The sequence below is a fragment of the Nicotiana tomentosiformis genome, chromosome 2 (genome assembly GCF_000390325.3).
Source record: "Nicotiana tomentosiformis chromosome 2, ASM39032v3, whole genome shotgun sequence".
Taxonomy (NCBI): domain Eukaryota; kingdom Viridiplantae; phylum Streptophyta; class Magnoliopsida; order Solanales; family Solanaceae; genus Nicotiana; species Nicotiana tomentosiformis.
In genome coordinates this window covers 58,410,126-58,435,277 of record NC_090813.1, presented here as the reverse complement: position 1 = coordinate 58,435,277, position 25,152 = coordinate 58,410,126, and the positions used below count along the sequence as shown (strand labels likewise).

The 25,152-nt window shown below is 37.3% G+C and overlaps 3 protein-coding genes across 3 annotated transcripts; 2 read left to right on the top strand and 1 right to left on the bottom strand.

Annotated features, from left to right (window-relative positions):
• Positions 1-466: 466 nt before the first annotated feature.
• LOC138904863 (uncharacterized) lies at positions 467-841 on the bottom strand. The gene has a single exon (XM_070193363.1). The coding sequence runs from the start codon at positions 839-841 to the stop codon at positions 467-469; it is 375 nt and encodes a 124-aa protein (XP_070049464.1).
• Positions 842-17,295: 16,454 nt separating this feature from the next.
• On the top strand, positions 17,296-19,201 carry LOC104115234 (monolignol oxidoreductase AtBBE-like 13). The gene has a single exon (XM_009625816.3). It carries the CDS (start codon positions 17,351-17,353, stop codon positions 18,992-18,994), a length of 1,644 nt encoding a protein of 547 aa, XP_009624111.1. The 5' UTR covers positions 17,296-17,350; the 3' UTR covers positions 18,995-19,201.
• A 2,083-nt stretch (positions 19,202-21,284) lies between these two features.
• On the top strand, positions 21,285-22,053 carry LOC138904861 (uncharacterized). Its single transcript, XM_070193362.1, has 3 exons — positions 21,285-21,470; positions 21,563-21,645; positions 21,927-22,053. Exons 1-3 carry the CDS (start codon positions 21,285-21,287, stop codon positions 22,051-22,053), a joined length of 396 nt encoding a protein of 131 aa, XP_070049463.1.
• The last annotated feature ends 3,099 nt before the right edge of the window (positions 22,054-25,152 follow it).

Below are 25,152 nucleotides of genomic sequence, written 5' to 3'. Positions count from 1 at the left end.
TTCTTGGTTGTACATTTGGAGAAATAGAAATAAACTTCATGCATTTGTGATTTGTTCATACACTTAGAGAAATTTACATATTTTCTTTTGTGTTGGCTAGTGTTTCAGTCCCAGTCACAGTCTATCTAGTCCCTTCATTGGTCGATTTGGAGAAGTATTGAGAGGTCGAGCAATGAACTAGCCATCCTGTGTTTCTATCTGTGCGCACTTCAACCTGAAGTGTACCCTCCGTCGCCTCGTTAAAAACCTCCTTGAGAAAATCCAATTGGGATAAAACTCAAGTGAGGGAAAAAAGAGTATGACTTTGGGGGTGCTTTATCTCTTAAAAGTTGAAGTACTTGAGGTGTGCAATATTCCAGTTATTTGGTAGTAGCTTTCCTTCCATTGTTTCTAGTTGGAATGACCCTTTGTTTGATGTTGCTGTGACTTTGTACGGGCCGTCCCGATTTATTCCTTGTTTACCTTCCTATGGGTCTTTGCTCGCTTGTGTTTTAGCTTTAAGCACGTAGTCCCCAACTTTGAGTGACCTAATCTTTACCTTTTTGTTATAATAGTGTTCTGCTTGTTGCTTTTGGGCGATCATCCTTACATAGGCCATATCTCTTCGTTCTTCGACTTCATCGAGCTCCTGCCTTCTGATTTCATCGTTATTAGATCCGCTTTCGTAGGAGTATCTTAGGTTGGGCTCCCCGACTTCGATCAGTATTACTGCATCAGTCCCATAGACCAATGAGTAAGGCGTCTCTCCTGTGCACGTCTTCGGCGTTGTTCGGTAGGCCCAGAGTACTTCTGGTAGTATTTCCGGCCACAACCCGTTGGCGTTTTCAAGTCTTTTCTTCATGATGTTCAATATCGACTTGTTGGAGGACTCCGCTTATCCGTTTCCCTTGGGTGGTATGGCATTGAGAGTATTATTTTGATATGCTATTTTTCCAAAACTTCCGCGACCTTTTTCCTACAAATTGGGGTCTGTTGTCGCAGCTGATTTCCTTAGAGAGACCGAAACGGAATATGGTATTTTTCCATAAGAAGGCGATCACTTCTTGTTCGCGTATTTGGGCGAATGCTCATGCTTCTACCCACTTAGAGAAATAGTCAGTTAAAACGAAAAAAAATCGTAGGTTACCTCATCCTGCTGGGAGTAGGCCCACGATGTCCATTCCCCATCTGATGAATGGCCAAGGGGAAGTCACTGAGTGTAGGTGTTCGCCTGCTTGATGAATCATTGGGGCATACTTCTGGCATTGCTCACACTTTTTCACGAAATCCATGGCCTTCTTTTTCATGGTGGGCCAGTAATACCCTGCCCGTATGAGGCATCTGACCAAAGCCTGATTGCCGGAATGAGCTCCACAGTGGCCTTTGGGGACTTCCTCAAGGACACACCACATCTTATTTGGGCCCAGGCATTTCTCCAGAGGGTCGCCGTACATCCTCTTGTACATGTTGTTGAGAATGATGTTGTACCTAGCTGCTTGCATTCGTAATTTCTTGGCTTCTTTTTTATCAGCTGGGAGTATTCCGTCCTGCAATTATGCACCAATACAATTGCGCCAGTCCCAAGTCAGGTTTATGGTTCTTACCTCGATTAAGTCTATCGACGAATTGAGAAGGTGGACTACACTTCTGTCTCTGGTTGCAATGCTTTTGGTGGCTGTGGCTAATTTAGCGAGGACGTCCGCCTCTATATTCTGTGCTCGGGGGATCTGGTCGAGTTGACATTCGTCGAACTCGGGTAGTGTAAGCACGTAATTTTTGATCCGCGCAACTTTTAAAAGCAGTATTTTAAAAATATATACTTATTTTCATTTTAATAGGATTTCAGTCAACTTTTAATTTTTATTTTAAAACATAAGTTTAAAAACACAAAATATAGTTTTATAATATTTCTTATATTTTTATTTTTATCCTTTTATTTATTTATTTAAGCTTATTAGTATTTTATTATGATAATAGTTTAATTTTTACTATTACTTTAACATAGTTTTCTCTACCTTTTTTATAACATTTAAAAAATACCAAAAATATTTTTATTTTAATATATAGTTCACATTAATAATTTATTCTTATTAACTAAGATTAATTACTATATTTTGGTAGTATTTATTTTTTAATTTTCATTTTTATTTTTGTTCATTAAGAAAGAATTGAATTTGGGCTAATTAGGAGCTCATTTTCGAATTTTAGTGGCCCACCAAGACAAATGACCATTCTTCCCAACCCATTAGCCCACTCTCCACTTAAAATACAAAATTTAATCTTAGCCATCTATTTTTCCTCTAATCCAATGTCCATCATCCCTTTCCACCTCCATATAAAATATCAAATTATGGAAACCCTATGGGAATTCCTCTAAGCTAAGAGCCACATGACCTCTCTTGACAAAAACCTAGCCGAACTCCACCCCAAAACTCGCCGGAATCACCCTTCAACACAATCTGCCAGAAACACGCACACACACATTGATAGCGAAAAAGAAAAGGAAAAAAACAGAGCTAAAAAATCAGAAAGAGGGAGTCTCAACAATTCTCTTTCCCTTCGGTGCTTATCCCCTGGTCTTTGCAATTCTCCTTTGCTAATCGCTACTCCTTCTCTGTTCCGAAGTGCCATTTATCTCTTCGGTTTAGTTGGAATTTCGAGTTTGATTGAATCCGTGTTTGGTTCGAATTTTTCGGTGCCGAATCGAGATTCCGTCCGGGTTCGTGTTTGAGATTTCTATCGATTTAAGTTCTGATCATAACTGTGTTATGTTCCTGTCCATGTAACTGTTAGACGTCTTCATCAATTGAAAATTCTAGTTTTCAGGTTCAACTCTTTCTCTTTTACTTTCATCTAATGGTGTTGATTTCTCGTTTTAGGATATTTAGATACTATTAATGAATATTGATGTTGGTTTCCATTCTTGAAATATTCTGTACTGTTGAGTTTCCTCTATGCCTTTGATTTAACGTGTGAATCCAAACTTTTGTTGGGATTTTGCACTTGAAAAATGACTAGGCTTAGTGTCACTTAATAGTAAACTATATGCTAGATAGAAACTTTGAAAAGAGGACGTTCAAATTGATGTCGCCAATTTGTTTATGTTTATCACTGTTTGCATACTTCGTTGAATAAACGTGGGTCACGGGAATAGAAGAGGCTAAAGCTCATTAGTAATTAATTTGCTTTCATGTTATAGGGTTCGAGCTTAGTCAAATATCCAAAATGAAAAGTTAAAATATGGGCGTGAATTAAATTTTCTTTTATTTAGTTCCCTTTTATTCACTTTACTTTATTATATTATTTGTTAGGAGCATGCTTTAGGCCGACCACACTTGGGTAGGCAAACCTTTAGGACGTTCGTGTTTTCGTTTCTTTTAAGGTGAGAGGTCGCCCCTTTTAGTTAAATTTATCCGGATAATGCCCCGTAGACTTTATAAATATTTTATTCTGGGGAATGCCCCGTAGTATTCTGTAATTGGAGGTCGAAAGTAGAACTTGTAGTATTTTTATTCTTATTTCTATTTTTACTTTTATTTTCTTTATTAGGCGGGGATGACCTCGAGCCTCTCTCGTGTTTATTTTCCTTTACGTGTTTTTACCTTAATTTGAGTATCTATAAAAGCTAGCTAGATCATGTACGCAACTGTGATTTTCACGGGACTCATGGAATGCCTAACACCTTCTCCCCAAGTCAAATGAACCCCTTTATATAGAATCTCTGGTGCAAACTGGTTTAGAGTCAAATATATTTTTAAGGAAAAATTGCTTTTAAATGGTGACTTGGCACACCGAGATTATATGCCAAGTGGAGACTTTGAGAAAATCTCTTTTAAACACAATTTTGTCACTTCTCAATTTTGAAACCCTTTTGAGCTTTAAAATCACTTTTTTCTATTTTAAAGGGGTTAGTGAGGTAAAAAAGGGGTGTGATAGGTAGCCACTTGTAGATTTCTGTCTGGTACTTTTACAACATTTGTTCCTTGATCTGGAAAGTCCCTGTAACTTGGTTGACTACAAGTTGAGAATCACAGCGGAGTCTTAGCCATTTTACCCCATATTTGAGTGCTAGTCTTAATCCTGAAATTACAGCCTCATACTCGGCCTCGTTGTTAGTCATGTCTAGGCATCTTATGGACTGGCGAATCACTTCGCCTGTTGGGACTTCGAGTATGAGTCCCAGTCCGGACCCTGATGCCTTAGATGCGCCGTCAGTGTACAAGACCCAGAGGTCTTGCATTTGGGGAGAAGCGTGGACGACTTCTTTTCGACTTCGGGCATTATTCTTGCGCTGAAGTCGGCGACAAAGTCTACAAGGACTTGCGACTTTATCATTGTTTGTAGACGATATGTGATATCGTGCTTGCTCAATTCGATTGCCCATTTGGCCAACCTACCTGATAGCTCGGGTTTGTGCAGAATGCTTCTCAGGGGAAAGTCGTGACGACCGAGATGGGGTGGCATTGGAAATATGGTCTAAGATTTCGTGAAGTTACGACTAGGGCCAGAGCCAGTTTTTTGAGGTGGGGGTAACTTGTCTCGGCGTCGACTAGTGTTTTGCTAATGTAATAGATGAGAGACTACGTGCCTTTATTTTCTCGCACCAGGACCACGCTCACAGCTACTTCGGATACGGCGAGGTAGACGAGGAGGCGCTGGTTTTGAAAGCAATGGTGGCGATGTCAAGTTCACCTTTAACTCCTTGAGGGCTTGGGCGCATTCAGAGGTCCATTGGAGGCCGTTGTCCTTTTTGAGTATGCTGAAGAATTTACGGCACCTATCAGATGATCGCGAAATGAACCTTGAGAGGGCGGCAATGCGGCCAGTTAACCTATGAACCTGTTTTTTGGTGGTCAAGTTCTCTGGTATCCCTTCAATGGCTTTGATTTGGTCGAGATTGACCTCGATACCTCACTGTGACACTAGGAAACTAACGAATTTTCCTCAGGCCACGCCGAATGCACACTTTTTGGGGTTTAGTTTCATTCTGTATTACCTGAGTATATCGAAGGTTTCTCTCAGGTGGTCGATGTGATTTTCTTTCCTTTTGGACTTGACCAGCATGTCGTCTATATAGACTGCCATTATTTTTTCGAGATGGTATTTGAACATCCTCGTCACTAACCTTTGGTAAGTCGCCCCGTATTTTTTAGCCCAATAGGCATGACCCTGTAGCAGTATGTCCCATGATAGATGATGAAGGTGATTTTCTCATGATCCTCTTCTTCCATAAGGATCTAACTATTGCCCGAGTAGGCGTCCAAGAAGCTCATTAGTTCATGCCCGACCATGGCATCGATGAGTTGGTCGATATGGGGTAACAGAAATGAATCCTTGGGGCATGCTTTGTTCAGATCTGTTAAATCTACGCACATCCGCCATTTCCCATTCTTCTTTTTCACCATGACCACGTTGGCTACCCATTGGGGGTATTTCGACTCCCTGACGGAGCCATTTTCGAACAATATTTCCACATCCTTGCGTACTGCGTCATTAATTGTAGAGTTGAACTTATGCATGACATGTCTCACCGGGAGGGGGGGGAGGGGGAATGGATCGACGTTCAGTTTATGCGTGGCGATTTCCTTTGGGATACCCGACATGTCGGCGCAGCTAAAAGCAAATACGTCTGCGTTAGCAGTTAAGAATTGACGAAACTTACTCGGTTCCTGAAGTTTGCAACCGATGTAAGATTTCTTGTTGTGGTCGTTGTTATCTAATTGAACAGGGTCAAGGTCCTCTACGATCGATCCTGCAGCTTCGACCATATCGGGGTCTCTGATGACGTCCTCGCTGTCATCACATATCGACCTCGCCCCTGTTGATTGCTATGCCTCTTTTCTTTGTCCTTTGTTTGTTAAGTGACCGTACAGTCTAGAGCAATGCGGTAGCATTCATGGGAGGTGCGTTGTTCCCCTCGTATACTAAATATTCCCCTTGAAGTTGAAAATTTGATGACCTGGTACAAGCTGGAAGGGATAGCTCCCATGGTGTGTATCCATGGTCGCCCTATTATGGTGTTGTATACTGTGTCTTGGTCCATGATATGGAATGTGGTTTCCAGAGTGACACCACCGGCTAGGACGGGGAGTGTGATCTCGTCGGATGTTCGCTTAACTACAATGTTAAAACCCGTTAGTGTGATTCAACTCAGTATTATCTTATCCTCGAGTTTCATTTGTGCAAGTACTCTAGGGTGGATAATGCACGCGCCGCTTCCATCGTCTACCATAATGCATCTCACGTTGATATATAAATTTCGTAAAGTGATAACAAGGGCATCATAGTGAGGGAAAGCCAAACCATTGGTATCTGACTTATCGAAGATGATACTTTTTTCGAGTTCATCATACCATTTGTGGGTGATCGGCCGTTTGATCTTGTGGGCTGTGGTGAACTTCACACTGTTGATAGAAGCATTGTCGCCGCCGCCAATGATCATGTGGACGGTACAGGTTGGCGAGGGCGGTTTCCGCAGTCCTTGATGTTGTTCACGTCCTCTGGAAAAGTTCGTCCTTCCCCGATCGCTCAGTATCTCTTTGAGGTGTCCCTGTCGTAGCATGTTCACGACCTCCTGCTTTAGGGTGATGCAATCCTCGGTTTTGTATCCTCGCCCTTGATGGAACTCGCAAAGGGCGTCTGATTTTCTGGTATTCGGGTCTGACCTCATATTTTGTGGCCACTTCAACTTCGGTCCGAGCTTCTCCTATGCGTAGACTATTTCTGTAGGCGACACACAAAAATTGTGAGCTGATAATAAAGGGGACATACCTCTTTCGTTCCGGTGAGTCCTTGTTCTTGATCGGGGCGGGCCCTCTTCATGGCGGGAGGAGGATGCAATAGCGGTTCTGACATATGGTAGATTCTGTTTTCGGTTGGGTCGTGAGGCTACGAGATCTCTCCTCATATCATTTCTTCGATCTTTTTTGAATTCGGCTTGCACCGAGGTCAGTCGATGGTCGGCCCATTGAGGTCATCCTCGTCTGCTCGGACTTCTGCGCAATATGCGTTGTGTATTTCATCCCATGTAGTTGGGGTACTTCATAAGCCGACATAATAACTTTCTTGTTGCCCTCGAACTGTTTCTGCTCAGTCCGTTTTGAAAAGCTGTGACCGCCATCCCTTCCGATACATTCGGCAAGGTCATGCTTATTCGGTTGAACCGGGCAAGGAAATATCTCAACCCCTCTCCCGGAGACTGTTTAATAGAAAATATGTCGTTTACGCTCGCCTCTGCCTTTTTGTCCCCAGCATGGGCCGTTATGAACTTATCGGCCATTTATTCGAAGGTTTCAATAAAACGCATAGGTAGTTGTGAAGATCATGTTAATGCTCATCCCGTAAGTGTCTCGCCGAATTGTTTTTAACAAAATGGAGGATACTTGTTCCTTGGCGAGGTCATTGCCTTTCACGGCGGTGATGTAGTGTGTCACATGGTCTTCGAGGTCGGTCGTGCCATCATATATTTTCTGATAGGGCGGCATTTTAAAGGTCTTTGGAATGGCATGTGGGGTGACATCACCACTGTACGGCTGCTCGCCGAACCGACCGACATCTCTCTTAGGCAAGAGCTTAGGGGTGCCCGGTATCTTATCGACCCTTTCTTGGGTTTCTCTCATTTGTTCCCGAAGTGTTTTGTTCTCATTTTCCATTTCCTCCATCCTTTTCAAAATGGCTGCGAGAGTGTCGTCACCTGCACTATTAATGACATTGTGAGTAATACCTATCGTTGGAGGGGGAGGAGGGAATTGACCGTGCTGCTTGTCCGCTGGTGGTATAATGCGAGTCCTTGCGTTCTCTGTAGCCATGTCCTGAACGGGCTTATGGAGGACGCCGGTCAGCATATCAGTTAGCCAGGCCTCAATGAGTTTTTTTTACTGCTGGTGGTGCCTCTTCCACCATAGATGTGGAGGCTCCCTTACCAAGAGATTTTGTGATGCTGCAGTGGGGAGGGGGTGACCACCTTGCCTGGGGGAGGCATTGGGTGTTCTGTCCTCGTCCACTGCTTGAGAGCTCTCATGGATGATGTTCATGAGGTTAGTTGGGAGGTCACTCATTATTCTCATACTTTCTTCTTTGTTACCTGCCATATTAGATCTGTGTATACAAAGAGAAAAAGGGTCTTGTTCTTATTTTCTCTTTTTTTTTTTTTTTTTACGTTAGTGATTCGTGTTAGTTATAGATCTAGATAAAACTAAAAATTTAAGTAGGAAATTCTCACAGACGACGCCAAATTATTTGACCAAAAAGTATAACTTTCGGTTGAAACTATTATATTTATGTAATAATGGGTTAAACCTAGTTAATGATAATATCTCTATATGCGAATCTTGAAAACGTGTATAAGGTGGGACAAATCCAATAAGGGGTTGACAATAACAAACATTAAATAGTCATAAAGTATGAGTAATAATGGACGAGTAACTCATAATAAACAACAATAAATGACATTTAAGTAAATAAGAGTAGTGGTTCACCCAATAAACAATGACCTAGGTGATTATCCCTCCTGACAATGATGAGTGACAGACAAATCTTAGAACATTCGAGATATTCTCGGATCTGATGAAAAAATGTGGAATAATATGAGCAAGAATCTTGATAAAAAAGTAGTCTTTGTATCTTTACAAGAGAGAGAGAGAATCTTTTAGCAAAGTCTACTATTATCACAATGAATATCACATGCTTCTATTCATTAACTTTTTTCTATTTATATGGGACATATCCCCAGTAAACCCTAATAGTACAAGTGCAGAGAATATTCAATGAAATATTCTCTTTAATTGCCTATTCTAATAAACTAGCCGTTACAGCTCTTTTTGTAGTGCTTGACATCGGCCATCATTTGCATCTCGACCACGAGTCTTGCTATCACTTGGTTGACCTCGGATGACTCTTTTCTCGAAAGCTCAAAAGAATTAATTGGAAGAAAGGAGGGACAAAATTGGATGTCAACACTCGAGTCACAAGAATCTCTGCGATTAACGAATATGAAAGCTACACGTCAAGAAGGAATCTCGTATCAAATCATAAAAGGCTACAATTAATTCTGAGCAACAAGACAAGTCAAATGTATGACAGTTAAAGAGTACAAATGAGATAATAAGGCAAGTATCAACTAATCATGGGAGCATGGAAGGAAGTAACATTTATAATGCGAGAACAAATATGATAAGTAACAAGTTAAGGCATGGGAAGCAATTAAGGCATGTAACAATCAAGACATGGAATGCAATTAATGAAATACGGGTAGACATAGAAACAAGTAATTGACGGCGTATAGACACTCGTCATCTCGTATATACGCCTCTACTCATGAAATTCACATAACACATAGCTCAAAGGTTCCTAATTTTCTCAAATCACGGTTAGACCCAATACTTACCTCACGATACAATCAATTCAAAATTCAACCACGACCTTGCCTTTCGAACAAGCCTCCAAACCAACCAATCTAGCAAATTATTAACCAAACGATTCAAAATAAGCCTTAAAAACTACACGCGAATGAAAGAGGTTCGATTTAGATCATTATTGAAAAAGTCAACAAAAGTCAACCCCAGGCTCGCTTGGTCAAAACCCGAGGTTCAAACCAAAACCCGATCACCCATTCACCCCCGAGTCTGGTTATGCAATTCAATTCAAAATCCTACCTCAATTCGAGGTCTAAATCCCAATTTTACAAATATCCCAATTCTACCCAAATCCTTAATTTCTACCATGAAGATCCTAGATTTGATGTTGAACTCTTATGAAATGTATTGAGTAATTGAAAGGAAGTAAATTAGAGTTACTTACCAATGAATTTAGGAAGAAAGTCTCTTGGAAAAATCGCCTCTAAGGTGTTTAAGGTTGAAATTTTGAAAGAAATGAGCTAATTTTTCGTCTTTCCCTTCTTTTGTCTAGGCGCAGATGTCGCAATTGCGACCTGGAGTTCGCAATTGCTAACCCCGCAAATGCGAGAAAGCCCTCGCAAATGCAAAGATTCCCCATTTCCGCTGCCATCGCAAATGCAATGGTTTTGTTCGCAAATGCGAATTTGGACTTCCGCAATTATGATCGTTTGATCGCAAATGCGAACCACTCTCCCCCGAGTACCCCTTCGCAAATGCGAACCACTCTCCCTCGAGTACCCCTTCGCAAATGCGAACTACCTGTTCGCAAATGGGAACTTGACAGAGGATATGAACGTTCGCAAATGCGAATACTGACCTCGCAATTGCGAGATCAGAGACTTGCACCAGAACCAAATTGCACCCGTTATTTTCCCAAGTCTAAAACCACTCTAAAGCCTATCCGAAACTCACCCGAGCCCTCGAGGCTCCAAATCAAACATGCACACAAGTGCAAAAATATTATACGAACTCGCTTGCACAATCAAAATACTAAAATAACACCTAGAACTACGAATCGGACACCAAAACAAATGAAATTTTCAATGAAACTTAAGAACATGCAACTTTTCAACCGGACGTCCGAATCATTGCAAATCAACTCCGTTTTGCACCAAATTTTGCAGACAAGTCATAAATACTATAATGAACTTATACCAAGTTTCGGAACTAGAATCCGGACCCGATGGCAACAAAGTCAAACTACGGTCAAACTTGGAATTTCTTTAAACCTTTAAACTTCTAGTTTTCAACAAATGTCGATAATTCAAGTTAGGGACTTCCGAATTCGATTCTGGGCATACGCTCAAGTCCCAAATCATAATAGGACCCACAACGAGCATCAAAATACTGATCCAGGTCCGTTTACTCAAAACGTTGACCGAAATCAACTCAAATGAGTTTTAAGGCACGATTTTACATTTTTGTCAATTTTTCACATAAAAGCCTTCCGGAAAATAATACGGACTGCGCATGCAAATCAAAAAAGGTTAAACGAAGCTATTTGAGATTTCGAAACATAGAATTAAGGGTTAAAACTATAAATGACCTATCGGGTCGTCACAATAAACAAAGAAGGAAAGGAGCTAGGGTTTACATCATGTTTAGAGAGAATGAGAACCTTCGAGACTATGTCTCTGTTTTGTATTAGAAAAGTGAATCAGCTCTTTTAATTACAAAGGTGGGCTTCTCTATTTATAGTGACCCGGAAAAATACAATGGACTTACTTGGCAACTGGTAATGGCGTAACTATACAATTAGGCTAACAACAAATATAAATACAACGTAACGTAAAGCTAGGCCCAAACACTAGCCATCATCTAATTGGCCTATTCTAACAACAATCACTTCTGCAATAAATGGGGGAGATGTTTTCCTCATTTCAAATATTTGAATTGAAAAATATGAGTTCGCCTGATCATGTTTCACCAGAAACGGCATATTCACACTTATTATATTTTGCCATTTTACACGATTGCATGTTTTGAATGATTTGTCCCCAAATAGAAAAAAGTTGTGGAATGTGTTCGTTGCTATGATCTTGGTCAGCACATGACTTACAATCGATGCTTCACTTATAATTGTTTGATAGACATTGCTGCTCAGATTCACTTGATTTCTCCGAGTTAAAGTTTAGCAGGTGGAATTGGCACGCGCGGGTATGAGTCCCACAGCTTGATCTGGTGAACCATGATTATTCTTATGTTGTTTTGGACATAATTAATAGTTATAGTTGTTGTTCTGTTATGATCTTATCATATTGAATAATAAATCAAGCGTCATAATTAAAACAGGGAATCAGGAGGTAGTTTCCACATGAAGATCTAAAATCAGTTAAAAATAAAGATAATACTTCCACCTAGTATATGAGTGCATGGAGAGATTAAGACTAATTATATGGTTGCTGTTTCACTTAATTGACATGGTGTGTTTAATGTTTCGTCATGATTTGCCAGGTTTTTAAGGTTCATTTGACATAGAGTTTGCATATTGCACCTTCAATTTGTAATCTTTGTGGTGTCTATAAAATCTTGTATCTGTTTTATTTTCTATAATTTAATCTCGAATAACTCGAAAGGAATTGTCAAGTTGAGAACTGAAATTTGACTAAGTTATTTAGTGCTAACATGTAAACTGACATGCGATATACATTATTCAGGCACAGCGAAAAGAAAAAATGGAAAAGAAATATTCCCCCGTTTCAATTTATATGAATACATTTGACGAATGAGTGCAAAATTTAAGAAATAAATAAAGACTTTTAGAATTTGTAGTCTCAATTAAGCACATTAGAATATTTGTGTGGCTATTAAATCTTCTATTAAGAGTAAAATGAAATGTTTAAGTTTAAAAACTTTCTAAATTTATAAAAAGGTCATTGATCTTTAAACGAACTAAAAAGAAAATAGGTTCACATATATTAAAACGGATGGAGTACAAGCTAATCCTTAGCTATTTAAAACTAGTATATCTACTGAAAAGGGGACACTGTTAACTAATAACTGATTGTTCATGTTATATTTTCCTTTTTTAAAACAATATGAGGACCATATAGTATTATTTCCATTTTAAACTACTTTTTTCGTAAAGGGTTGAGCACACATGAAATACCTCATTGTGCTCGAGTAAAACCCATTTTTGAGTGGAAATAGTCAATTTTGATAGATTGCCGATGAAGAGGAATCTATCTTCAAATGATTTGCTGCAAATCATAAGTGGGCAGTGATCTATCCCAATAAGTATGTGAAATTAAAAAAAGAATAGTAGCACGCTTTGGATAAATTAAACTTAAAATAAGCCCTAGTTCGTACTAATCCTAGATTATATCCACTATCAATACTTATTTCACAATCACAAGAAAAATAGACCCACTTTTCCAAAATAAAAAGGCCTACCACAACAACGGGAAAAGTAGCTAGGTTAACTTAACTCGTGGCAATTGGCAAATAAAAAATTACTCCCTCCGTTCCCAAAAAATAAAAATGATACACTTCGGATATTGGGTAGGCATCCGAATTTTTAAATTTATATATTTAAAAACTAAATAAAAAGTACTATAATTTACAATACTTAATAATTTAAAATATTTAAAAGGTATATAAAAAAATCACAATAAAAAAATAACCCTGACACTATCATTCTTTTTGGGAGGGAGGGAGTATTTGGAATGTTATTGAAACATTATATTGAACAATCCTCGCGGTTTGCATGTCGCTAACAGTATATGTGATATGATTATCTCTTTGTTGTAGTGAGGCACCTAGCTACTCGTGTCTATACAGACGTGAGATTGTCACGATCCAAATCAAGATTGTGACCGTAATTGAGGCTATAATTAAAATGTTATGATATCCTAGTAAAATATAACATGGACTTGTACTAAAATGACATACATATATAGTAGTAGTAAGGTTTAATATATATATATATATACTATTTTTATTTTTCCTTTTACCATTATTAGTCCCAAAACTTTCTGTAAAGCTTAGCCAAGTATCAGCGAAGAGAAAAAGTCACGTATAGAGTAACACATAAATTCAAGGAGAAGGAATTATTAGTTGGAGAAATTCGATATGAGAAACTGCGAAATCTGTGCAAGTCGAATAAAAGAAAAGTCAATGAAAAGATAGAACAACTCAACGAAAGTAAGTTAGATATTTGGGACATAAATGTGCGATAAAAGAAACCAGAAAAGCAGGGCCAATTAAAAAATGTTCGATAAAGGAGTATTACATGAATAGGAGACTATATTGAGCTAGAAATTTTTAATGATGTACTTTCTAAAGTTAAACTTGTTCTGTCAATCAAGCGAGAAAAGGGAACCCGAAAAAAATATCGCATTATTGTCTCTTTAAACTAATACTAATATATGGTCTCATCATTTCGTAAGCATGTCGAAACTTAGATTCCTTTTCTTTTGATAAATTATGATACTTATATTAATATCATGAGTATGAGTATGATTATGGGTCCATAGCTTTTGGCTAGATCCCGTATTTGTATTAAGAAAATTATTCAATGTATAAGAATAATTAATTGAAAAGTTAGTTCTTTACTCCAATTATTATAATATATTAATTTAAAGTCGATGTAGGAACCCATAAATAAAAAATCTTGAATCCGCCTCTAGCTCAGACGATGAACAAAATAGAACAAGCACCAACGACTAAAGGAAACAAAAGAAAATAAACAACATCGTGATAATTTTTTTACTAAAATTTATGCCAGATTCAACATGGAATTCCAATCAAGATTAGTAATCCTTGGATGAAGCACGTAAAAGACCAATATCCTTGATTACCTTTTCTTTTCTTATTTAGTACTTAAAATAAGGGTAAAATAATAAACAAAAATCCATCCAACTTAAAACCAAACTCAAATTTTTCACATACATCGTATATTCCATTTTGAATCAATAAACCAAACGCTCCTACAAAAAGCATTTAAACATAATATTTTAGGGATTATTAATTTTGATGTTCATGTATTATAATCTATTAATCTCATTATAACTTTGCCGCAAATCAAACGATAGAAAAAAATATACTGTAAGTTATAGCGGAAGTCACGCGTCTAATAAGAAGAATAGGCATTAGATACGGAGCTAGCTATGGAACCCTGCCTTAGGTGGCCATTTGTGTTGGTCAAAAAGTCGAAAGTTTACATTTTCAAGTCCCAAAAAGGGCACTTTTGACAAGAAGTTTTCAATCTCAATATTTTTTTTTTAATAAAGGAAACAACAACATCCAATCCTAATTTTTCATAATAACTTTAGATGTTTCATACCATTAACGTCGATTTATCTTGCTCGGAAATAATAAGAATGCAGTAACAACTAAGATTTCATCTATATTCAATTGTAAACATAGCACATCGTTGTATCATGAAATCCGACTAGCTCAACATTGCTCAATTCGGTATGAAAGTTAATATAAAATGATAAATCGAAAGAAAGACTTTTATATATTCTTGGTTTTAAGGCAATAGAAAGAGAGAAGGAATTTTTTTTATTGATGGATAGGCCGCAAGTTCCAGCTAATATATAATAAAAAATAAATTTGCAGTTAAATATTTATAAAATTTTAATAAATTTATTAATATAGGGGGGGGGCGGGGGGGGGAGTGTTTAGGCAAAAATTAAGTGTTGCATGTAATTTGCATTTTGCTCAAACCTCTTCCGAATGAATTAATTACAATTCTGACTCCCAACAAAATTGTAGCCGTGAAGTTAAGTCCCAGGGAATTCCATAGCGAGATAGCATTATTTGGCATCAGATTACAAGTTAATTCAACATCACTGTGATTTGAAAAGATGGAACCTCCATTTGAATTTACCACTAGTTCACCAATGTTGCTGCAGTCACATCACTGTCACTTGTAGCTTGACATCCCAGTCATTACTTTGTATGTGGACACTAGTCGAAGTTGGACAATGTTTACCAAGTATAAATGTTTTTTTTTGTTTTAGATATATTCAAGAAAAAGTTACTACAGTTATTGTTAGGGTGCTGGGGTTTTTGCCCTGATTTTCTTACTAAATTTGAATTTTATTTTTCTTTAAAAGAAAAATCAAAATATTACTCCCTCCGTCTCAATTTAGATGAGTTAGTTTGATTCGATATGGAGTTTAAGAAAAATTAAATAAGAAGACTTTCGAAACTTGTGCTCTTAAAAGTTTAAGAGGTAAAAGCTTTGTGGGGTCATGCCATTTGTGTGATTATAAAAGTTTCTCGTTAAAGATAAAATGAGTAAAATAAAGAATTTAAAGTTAAGTATTTCCAAATTTAGAAATGTGTCATTTATTTTGGAAGAGACTAAAAAGGAAAGTATCTCATCTAATTTGAAACGGAGCAAGTACCATAATTGCTTTTACTTTTCGTGAAAGGAAAATATAATTCTCTTGCATGTTTGGTTATTCTTTGTCTTTGGAAAAAAAGTTTTGGACATTTATAAATTGAAAACATCTTTCCCACAACTAGAACAATAACATCCACAATGTAATCCAGTTTTGTTTGGGGGAGATTATTCTCTCAATAGTTTTTTATATTTTTGTATTAGTTTCTCATGTGTGTAGGTCTATTGACCAATTCATACTAAGGTTTATGTTTTTTTTAATTGTCTGATTTATTATCACCAAGGTTTGCGTTGTTAGCTTACGCATGACGTCTTGTTATTTTTCAATCCAAATAGTTATATATTTTTCTAAAAAAAATTAAGAGGGTGTTTGACTAAGCTTATAAGCTGGTCAAACTAGCTTATAAGCACTTTTCGGCTTATCTACGCGTTTGGTAAAGTTAAAAGTGCTTATAAGCCAAAAACAAGCCAAAAACCATAAGTTGGTCACCCCCAACTTATGAATTTCTAGCTTATAAGCACTTTAAGTTTGAGCAAATTTTTTACTATTTTATCCGTAAAATATACCTTTTCAAAACAAACTCTTACATCGATACTCACTGCCTCACATATTTTTTCAACCTAACCCCCCCGCCTCTTCAAGCCTGCAATTCTCATTGACTATTTGAGGCAAGTAAATTCTCTATTCCTTGTATCTATATGATTGTGTATTAATCTTTGAATTGTATGTAATAAACGAGGACATATCAAATTTTTGGTGTATTGGTTTCAAAGTGTTGTGGTGATGAAGACAGTGTTTCTCTTCAAATATTTTATCCTATTTAGGTTTATTTTTTTACTGAGAAACTTTGGTCAATTTATTAATTATTATAACTTATGATTATATGCTTATCATAAAATAAATTATATTTATCATAAAAATTATCTTATCTAATCACAATTGTATTTAAAATAAAATGACAAATAGAATATTTTGTATTTGAATCGATCTGCAATCTAAAATTTTGAAGAAATTATGCCATTATAAGTGTAAATAGTTCTAAAGTTATTCAAGTCATTTTAACATAAAAAAGAGTTTATCGACACCTTTTTATCAAATACTGCAGCAGTTTATTATCAATTTCATCACTTGTATCCAAACACGTAACTGCTTATTTGTTAAATCAGTTTCAACACTTAAAAGTATTTTTCATAACCTAATGTTTATCGGCTACTTCAAATCAGCTAATCCAAACGGGCTATAAAACTTGCTCCGAACCAAAACGAGATTTTTTATTTCGAAGAACAGTCGAGGGAAAGAATTCGATTATATTCAACGTGGAAAGCGAGAGATTGACGGAAGAATGCATATATTTTCTTTCACTACAAAATTTGTTCTTTCTTTACCTTTGTCTCCTCAATCAAAATTCCAAATGTCTCGACACTACTTTTTAAGGAATTATTCATTAATTATCTTTTCCCTAATAATTGCACATTGAAACCAGTAATCAAATCTATAAAACCTGACATATGCATTATGTCACATAGAGTCAGCATACAACCTTAGCTTCATCAGTATATAATCACCATCACCCCCTAATGCTATCCTCAACACAGTTTAAGAAAAAAATAAAGATTCTCAATTATGGCATCCTTAAACTCTATTCTTGTCTCATTTATCTTAGTCTTATTATTTTCAAGTTCTTGTTCTGCTCTTTCTGATACAACCCCTGAAAAGTTCTACCAATGTATTTGCAAGAACTCTGATTTCTCTGATCCTTTTACCAAAGCTTTCTTCACCCCAAACACTGATCCATTCAACACAGTCTTGAATTCCACAGCTCAAAATCTCAGGTGTTTGATACCATCAGTTCCTAAACCTGAGCTGATTTTCACACCAATGGCAGAATCCCATGTCCAAGCAGCAGTCATTTGTGCAAAACAACTCAATCTTCAGCTCAGGGTTAGAAGTGGAGGCCATGATTATGAAGGCCTCTCGTACATTTCAGTAATGGAATCTCCTTTTGTCATCGTCGATCTCTCCAAACTTCGAGAGATCGACGTGAACATAGAGGAAAATTCAGCTTGGACTCAAGCTGGGGCTACTGTTGGTGAAGTCTATTATAGAATTTCAGAGAAAAGCAAAACTCATGGATTTCCAGCTGGACTTTGTACCAGTTTAGGAATTGGTGGTCACATAACAGGTGGGGCCTATGGTTCTATGATGAGAAAATTCGGGCTTGGGGCTGACAATGTGATCGATGCTCGAATTATCAATGCCAATGGTACTATACTCGATAGGCAATCGATGGGGGAAGACTTGTTTTGGGCGATTCGAGGTGGTGGAGGAGCAAGTTTCGGGGTCATACTGTCCTGGAAACTAAAATTAGTTACTGTTCCATCGGTTGTCACTGTTTTCACTGTCCCGAAAACATTGGAAGACGACGCGACGAAGATTTTGTACAAGTGGGAACAAGTTGCTGATAAAATTGATGATGATCTATTCATGAGAGTAGTCATAAATGTAGTGGAAAGAAAAGATAAAAAGGGAGAAAGGACAGTTCAAACAGCTTATAACTCATTGTTTCTTGGAACTGCTGACAGGCTTTTACAAATAATGAATGAGAGTTTCCCTGAATTGGGATTGACAGAAAAAGATTGTACAGAAATGAGTTGGATTGAGTCAATTTTGTACATTGCTGGTTTCCCAACCAAAACCCCACCAGAAGTACTTCTCCAGGGGAAGTCAACATTCAAAAACTACTTCAAAGCCAAATCAGACTTTGTAAGAGAGCCAATTCCTGAAACTGGACTTGAAGGTATATGGAAAAGGCTATTAGAAGAAAATTCACCACTAATGATATGGAATCCATATGGAGGAATGATGGCTAATATATCAGAATCAGAGACACCTTTCCCACACAGAAAAGGAGTCATTTTCAAGATTCAGTACTTAACTCTCTGGAATGAACCTGATCAAGAATTGGCTACGAAACACGTCGATTGGATTAGAAGGCTGTACAATTACATGACTTCTTATGCTTCTATGTTCCCAAGAGAAGCCTATGTGAATTATAGAGATCTTGATTTGGGAATGAACAAGAATGGGAATTCCAATTCCAGCTTTGTACAAGCTAGTGTGTGGGGGAATAAGTATTTCAAGAATAATTTTAACAGGTTGGTGCAAATAAAGACTAGGGTGGATCCAGAAAACTTTTTCAAGTTTGAACAAAGCATCCCAACTCTTCCTCTTACTAAGAAGAGAAGAGGAAAGAAGATTAACCATTAAAGAGATATGCTAGTGATGCTAAGCTATTTTTGACAAAATATTATTAGTATGCTTTTAACCTCAGTACAAGTCTAATTGCTGTTTAAAGTGGTGTAATGTATGGTTTAGCCAAAATCATACTATAATATAGTAGTAAATCTTGTGTTTTAGTGGCTTGTATAGTTGATTCTATATGTTTGCCACTAATATCAATTACTAGTTTCTTCAGCAGAGGTAGCATGTGTCGACTTACGATATGAAAGAAGGGTTATCTATGCTTTTTACTTGTGTTATTCGTGTAGGGGGGCAACTTTTTCTCCTTTTTTTTCAAGATCAACATAGGCTTTTGGGTGACCACTATACCTATCCATTATATTAAGTCAAACTTGCCCTCCTACCTGCAAAATCCTTTTAATCCCATGTGCGTAGGAACCAATTCTGCCAAACTTTAAGCAGAAACTCTCGAGGCATATAATGTTGCATTTAAAGAAAAATTGAGTATTAAAGAGTCAAGAACCTTTTGCAATTGCACGTGTCAAATATAGTGTTGGTGCTGGTGCTGTTTAACAAGTGAACCACAAATTAAAGTGGATATTCACATTTCAAGATAGAAAATGCAAAGGCTAGAGGCAAGGTGGAAGATGGAAACTGTATATAACAAAAAGAAAGAACTTAAAAGTATAGGTTTCATAAGCAATGATCATGACTTTTAAAAAGTGCTATCAATACCGGGCTGTTGGTGGTGTAAAACCAAATTATATTAAAAGGCCTCTTAAACTTATTTTATAAATTCATACAATTTTTTTTAATAATCGTGGTGTCCGGATTACCTTGTGTCACACCTCGAATAATTTCACGGGATATCTGCTACCTCCCACTAATAACATGTAACAGAAAACTTTATCAACTTAGGCTTGGATAAATGTGAAGAAATCACCTATTGATTTTTTTTATCTCGGCTATGATTTGAACCTGAAACATCATGGTTCTCAATCCACTTCTTTGACTAATAGGCCACACCCTTGGGTGCTAAAATTTATACCATAATGAGATACAAAAGGACTGCCTTTTGATCTAGGATCAATCAAACATGGCAAAAGGAAATAGGTATTTCAAAGTAACTGAGTCCAAATTAGAAATGAAATCGTAAGAAAACATTAAAAAATATTTACATGGAGGATAATAAATTAAAATTGAAGAAGGAGGTAAATATACTAACTAAAGAGAAATTTAACCTTTATTCACTAACACATCTATATAAGTCAACCAGATTAAAAATGTTAAACTTTAAAAATATTTTTTTAATAATAATTATTATTATTATATGTTATATGTATATTTTTGGCCCAGGTGAAGTTTGTTTTGATGATTGACAAAGAAACTCCAGCATGTACCAGGTCCATACATGGTGTACACAGACAAGGGCAGATTCGAGCATAAGGGATGCACGTGAATGAGATAAGCTTAAGTTGTTATATCTGATATCTCCTGATCGAAAATGTTGCATAAATGATAAGGAGAAGGACTCCTTACTCGAAGAGAACTTTATCCAAGATAAGGGAGGAGTTAGAAGTTGAAGATAATTAGAACTCTTCCACCAAGGAAGAGTATAGCATTAGAACTCTATTTATTCCTATTTTACTAACTCTATATATTGCAGGATGTTCTTATTTTACAGGGACGCACAAACGTTGAAGTTAAACGTGAGTTGAGAACAAAATAGCAAGGTATTTTGCAAATAATGCTTGTGTGAATCAAATGTGTGAACCTAAAACTACATGAACCAGATAGAAGGACTAGTTCCAAACGTCTGTCTTTTATTCTAGTTCAATTGTAGTAGGTATTTTCAAGTTGTACCTTTCAGCTTTATCTAGAAGCAGTTGTATTAAGTACTCTGAATATTCAAATTAGAGTTAACTTGAAGTTGTCGCAACAGTTAGAGACTGGTTGCCACAACGGGATTAGAGTTAATCCTTAGGTTTACAAAGAGTTTTATAAATGTTGTTTTAGCTCAGTGATTTAGTTAAGTGTTGGAAAAAATCATACTGAGTAGTAGGTCGTGGTGTTTTCACCCTTTGAGCCAGGTATTTTTTATGTAAAATACTTGTGTTTTTTTACTTTTCGCATTTACTATTTTCACAATAGTAGTATAAGGAACACTTAGAAGAACCAGGTCCTTCCATAATTAGTGCATGCGAAAATTGGACACCACACAAATTACCCCCTCTTGTGTGGCATTGAAGTATAAAATATCAATTGGTATCAGAGCAGGTTCTTCTTGAAGAGGCTTACACCTTAGGAGAAGATCAACATGAGCGCACCACCTGAAAACTGGGAAGAGCAATCCACTGCTAGGCCACCACTCTTTAACGGTCAGTACTACTCTTGGTGGAAAAACATGATAAGAGATCACATTATAGGAGAAGACTATGAGCTATGGGACATTGTCACCGATGGTCCACTGGCTACCTTGAAGATAAATGCTGAAGGAATAGAGGTGACAAAGACAAGAGCAAATTGCAGAGGACTTGAAAAAATGGGAGAAGAATGCTAATGCCTAAATTTGACTTGTTTATGGACTTGATCCAGATGAGTACAACAGAATCTAAAGTTGTACAACTGCTAAGCAAATTTGGGACACATTGCAAGTGGCTCATGAAGGAACACCTCAGGTGAAGAGATCCAGAGGAACTCTACAGTATTCTTAATATGACAACTTTACTATGAAGGAAGGAGAAACCATTTAGGAGATGTACACAAGGTTCACTACACTGACAAATGAACTAAAGTCTCTTGGAAGGATTATTCCTGAAGAAGATAAAGTCGAGAAGATACTGACTAGGGTTTTGCCTATCACTTGAGAGAGCAAAATCACTGCCATTCAGGAATTAAAGAATATTTCCACTCTCCCACTGGATGAATTAATTAGAAATCTCACTGCCTATGAACTTAGGAGACAAACCATGAAAATGGATATTAAGAAGGAAAGGAGCGTGGCACTCAGAATCACTGAAGGTTCTGATCTAGAAGATGATGAAATGGCTATGATCACCAAGGACTTCAAGAAGTACCCGAGGTGAGGAAAAGGTTCTTCAAGAAGTGGAAACTAAAGCAAGTCAAAAGCTCATGAGAAGCAAACCAATGATGGCTGCTACAAGTGTGGAAAGACTAATCATCACATCAAGAACTGTCCTCTATGGAAATTAAATGGAAGAAAGAAAGAGCTGAACGAAGGAACAGGAAGAAGGAACAAATTCAACCCAAGAAAAGGAACAACAAAGGATCAACTAAGGCTATGGTCGTCGCGGCTTGGGGAGAAAGCTCAGATGATGATGATGAGGATGAACAAGTACTTATGGCCATTGGAGAATCTGATGAAGAAACTGAGGTAAATGTAATTCATCTTAGAGACAAGATTAAATTGTTGTCTAAAGAAAGGTTATCTGAGTTACTTCTAGAACTAATTGTTGGTCTGAGGATGTAAACAATGAAAAGGAATAGTTGTCTAAAGAATGTGTGATTTTGAAGGCAAAGTGCAAAAATCTGGAACTTAGGCTTAGTGAAACTATAAGTAAAAATACTGTGTTGAAGAATCAGGTTCATGCACTTGACTCAACTGTTCTAGAGCTTAGATCTGAAAATCTAAAACTGAAATTAGGAACAGGTAAAAAGACAGCTTATTACACACAACTCACTCTAGAAAAAAATGTAGGAAAAATGAAAGATGAGTTGTATAAAATAGATGAGCAGGTAAGAATCCTAAAGGAGGATCTAAGCAAGGTCAAGCATGAGCTAGATAGAACTTTTAAATAGAACAGGTCCTATGATGCACTTTCATGACTACAAGAACACCATAGTAGCAACAGAAGAGGACTTGGTTTTGGGAACCTAACACCTAAGTGGGATCCCAAAACCAAGTACCTCACACTTCCTGAGAACAAGATTTTGCACACATTGTGGTAAAATAGGTCACTATGAAAGTGAATGCCCTGCAAAAGAAAAGGCAAGTCAAAAGAACAAAGAATTTGTTCAAGGGAAGAATAGGCTACCAAGTTGGGCTAAAAAGAATTTAATTCATCTTTTTGCCTATAGAAAGGGACCCAAACTATTTGGGTTCCTAAGACTAACCCCTGATTTTCTTTTGTAGGTTCAAGTGAAGGGGAGAAGCCAAATATGGTACATGAATAGTGGCTGCTCAAAGCACATGACAGGAAGCAAGAACCAGTTCCTTTCACTTGAGGACCTTAAATGAGGTAATGTCTCCTTTGGAAATGGGAAGAAAGGTGAGAATATTGGGGGTTGGAAAAGTAGGTAAGACTGATTCTCACTCTATTGAGAACGTCTACTTGATAGATGGACTGAAATACAGTTTAATAAGTGTATCACAATTGTATGATAGAGGTAACATGGTAGCCTTCACCTCTACAAAATGCTTTGTGATTAATCTTACCACTGACAAAATAGTTTTGCAAGGAAAAAGAGTGAATAATATATATGTTGTAGATTTATCCACACTCTCAGAAAATGAACTCACTTGCTTAAGTGTGTTGGATAATGATCCCCTCCTTTGGTACAAGAGACTTGGACATGCCAGTTTAAGTGAACTCAACAAACTAGTCTCCAAGGACTTGGTGATAGGGCTGCCTAACATTAAGTTCAAGGAAGATAAAGTTTGTGAGGCTTGTGCAAGGGGAAGCAGGTAAGATCCTCTTTCAAAAGCAAGAAAGTGGTAGGCACCACCAGAATGATGGAGCTGGTCCATATGGATCTTTGTGGACCAATGAAAACATTGAGCAGATGAGGTAAGAGATATATGATGGTACTTGTTGATGATTACTCTAGGTTTACTTGGACATTGTTTTTAACATGATGAGGCATTTTACATGTTCACTTTTGTTAGAAAAACTCAGAAACAACTAGGTAATCAACTTGCATCAATTAGGTCTGATCATGGTACTGAATTTGAGAATGATAAATTTGCTGAATTTTGTGATGATCATGGCATAAGTCATAATTGTTCTGCTCCTAGGACTCCACAATAAAATGGAGTAGTTGAAAGAAAGAATAGGACATTGAAAGAAATTGCTAGGACTATGCTTCTTTCTAGTAAACAGCCCCATAGTTTCTGGGCAGAAGTTGTGAACACTGCATGTTACATCATAAATAGGTGCATGATTAGACCTCTTGTTGAGATGATTCCTTATGAGTTACTTAAAGGGAGAAAGCCAAATATATCCCATCTTAGGGCATTTGGATGCAAGTGCTTTGTGCACAATAATGGTATGGACTCCCTAGGTAAGTTTGATCCTAGAAGTGATGAGGGAGTATTCTTGGGATATTCTTCACATAGTAAAGCTTATAAGATCTATAACAAAAGAACTATGTGTGTAGAAGAAAGTGTACATGTGATTTTTGATGAAACTAACATTCTTTCCGAGAGGTAGGAACATGATGTTGAAGAAATTGGGCTGGTAAGAAACTCAAATGAAACCACAGACCAGACTGAAGCTGCACTAGAGGAAGGAACGGGTAATAGAACAGGTCCTTCCACCCAGGGAAACTTGAGAGGGGAAGTTGAACAAAGAGGAAGTGATCCTTAAATCTCGAGGAAACCTGTCCATGAACCTGTTCCTCAGCAACAAAATATTGAAGGAACATCTAGGGGAAACCAATTGGTTGTGAAACCTTATAAGTATCAAAGTTATCAACCCATTGAGAACATAATTACTCATCCAACCTCTAGAATCAAAGCCAGATCTTTGTTGAAGAATCTTTGTACTTTTGATGCTTTTTTATCTCTTATTGAACCTAAAAATGTTACTAAAGCTTTGCAGGATGCAGACTGGGTGAATGCAATGCAAGATGAACTTAACCAATTTGAGAGAAGTCAAGTTTGACATCTGGTAACAAGACCCAAGGACAGATTAGTAATTGGGACAAAATGGATCTTCAGAAACAAACTTGATGAAGATGGAACAGTTACAAGGAACAAGGCAAGATTGATGGTTCAAGGATATAGTCAATAGGAGGGCATAGACTATGATGAGACTTTTGCTCCAGTTGCAAGATTGGAGGCAATTAGGCTCCTTATAGCCTTTGCTGCACTCTCCATCAGATGGATATCTAGAGTGCCTTCCTCAATGTCCATCTAAAGGAAGAAGTGTTTGTCAAGCAATCTC

Bases quoted from the DNA above. Each gene is read 5' to 3' on its own strand.
- LOC138904861 (XM_070193362.1), top strand. From the start codon at position 21,285: ATGAGCGCACCACCTGAAAACTGGGAAGAGCAATCCACTGCTAGGCCA. The intron at 21,471-21,562 runs GTGACAAAGACA...GACTTGATCCAG, and splicing joins TAAATGCTGAAGGAATAGAG to ATGAGTACAACAGAATCTAA. The intron at 21,646-21,926 runs GTGAAGAGATCC...CTATGAACTTAG, and splicing joins CTCATGAAGGAACACCTCAG to GAGACAAACCATGAAAATGG.
- LOC104115234 (XM_009625816.3), top strand. From the start codon at position 17,351: ATGGCATCCTTAAACTCTATTCTTGTCTCATTTATCTTAGTCTTATTA.
- LOC138904863 (XM_070193363.1), bottom strand. From the start codon at position 841: ATGAAGAAAAGACTTGAAAACGCCAACGGGTTGTGGCCGGAAATACTA.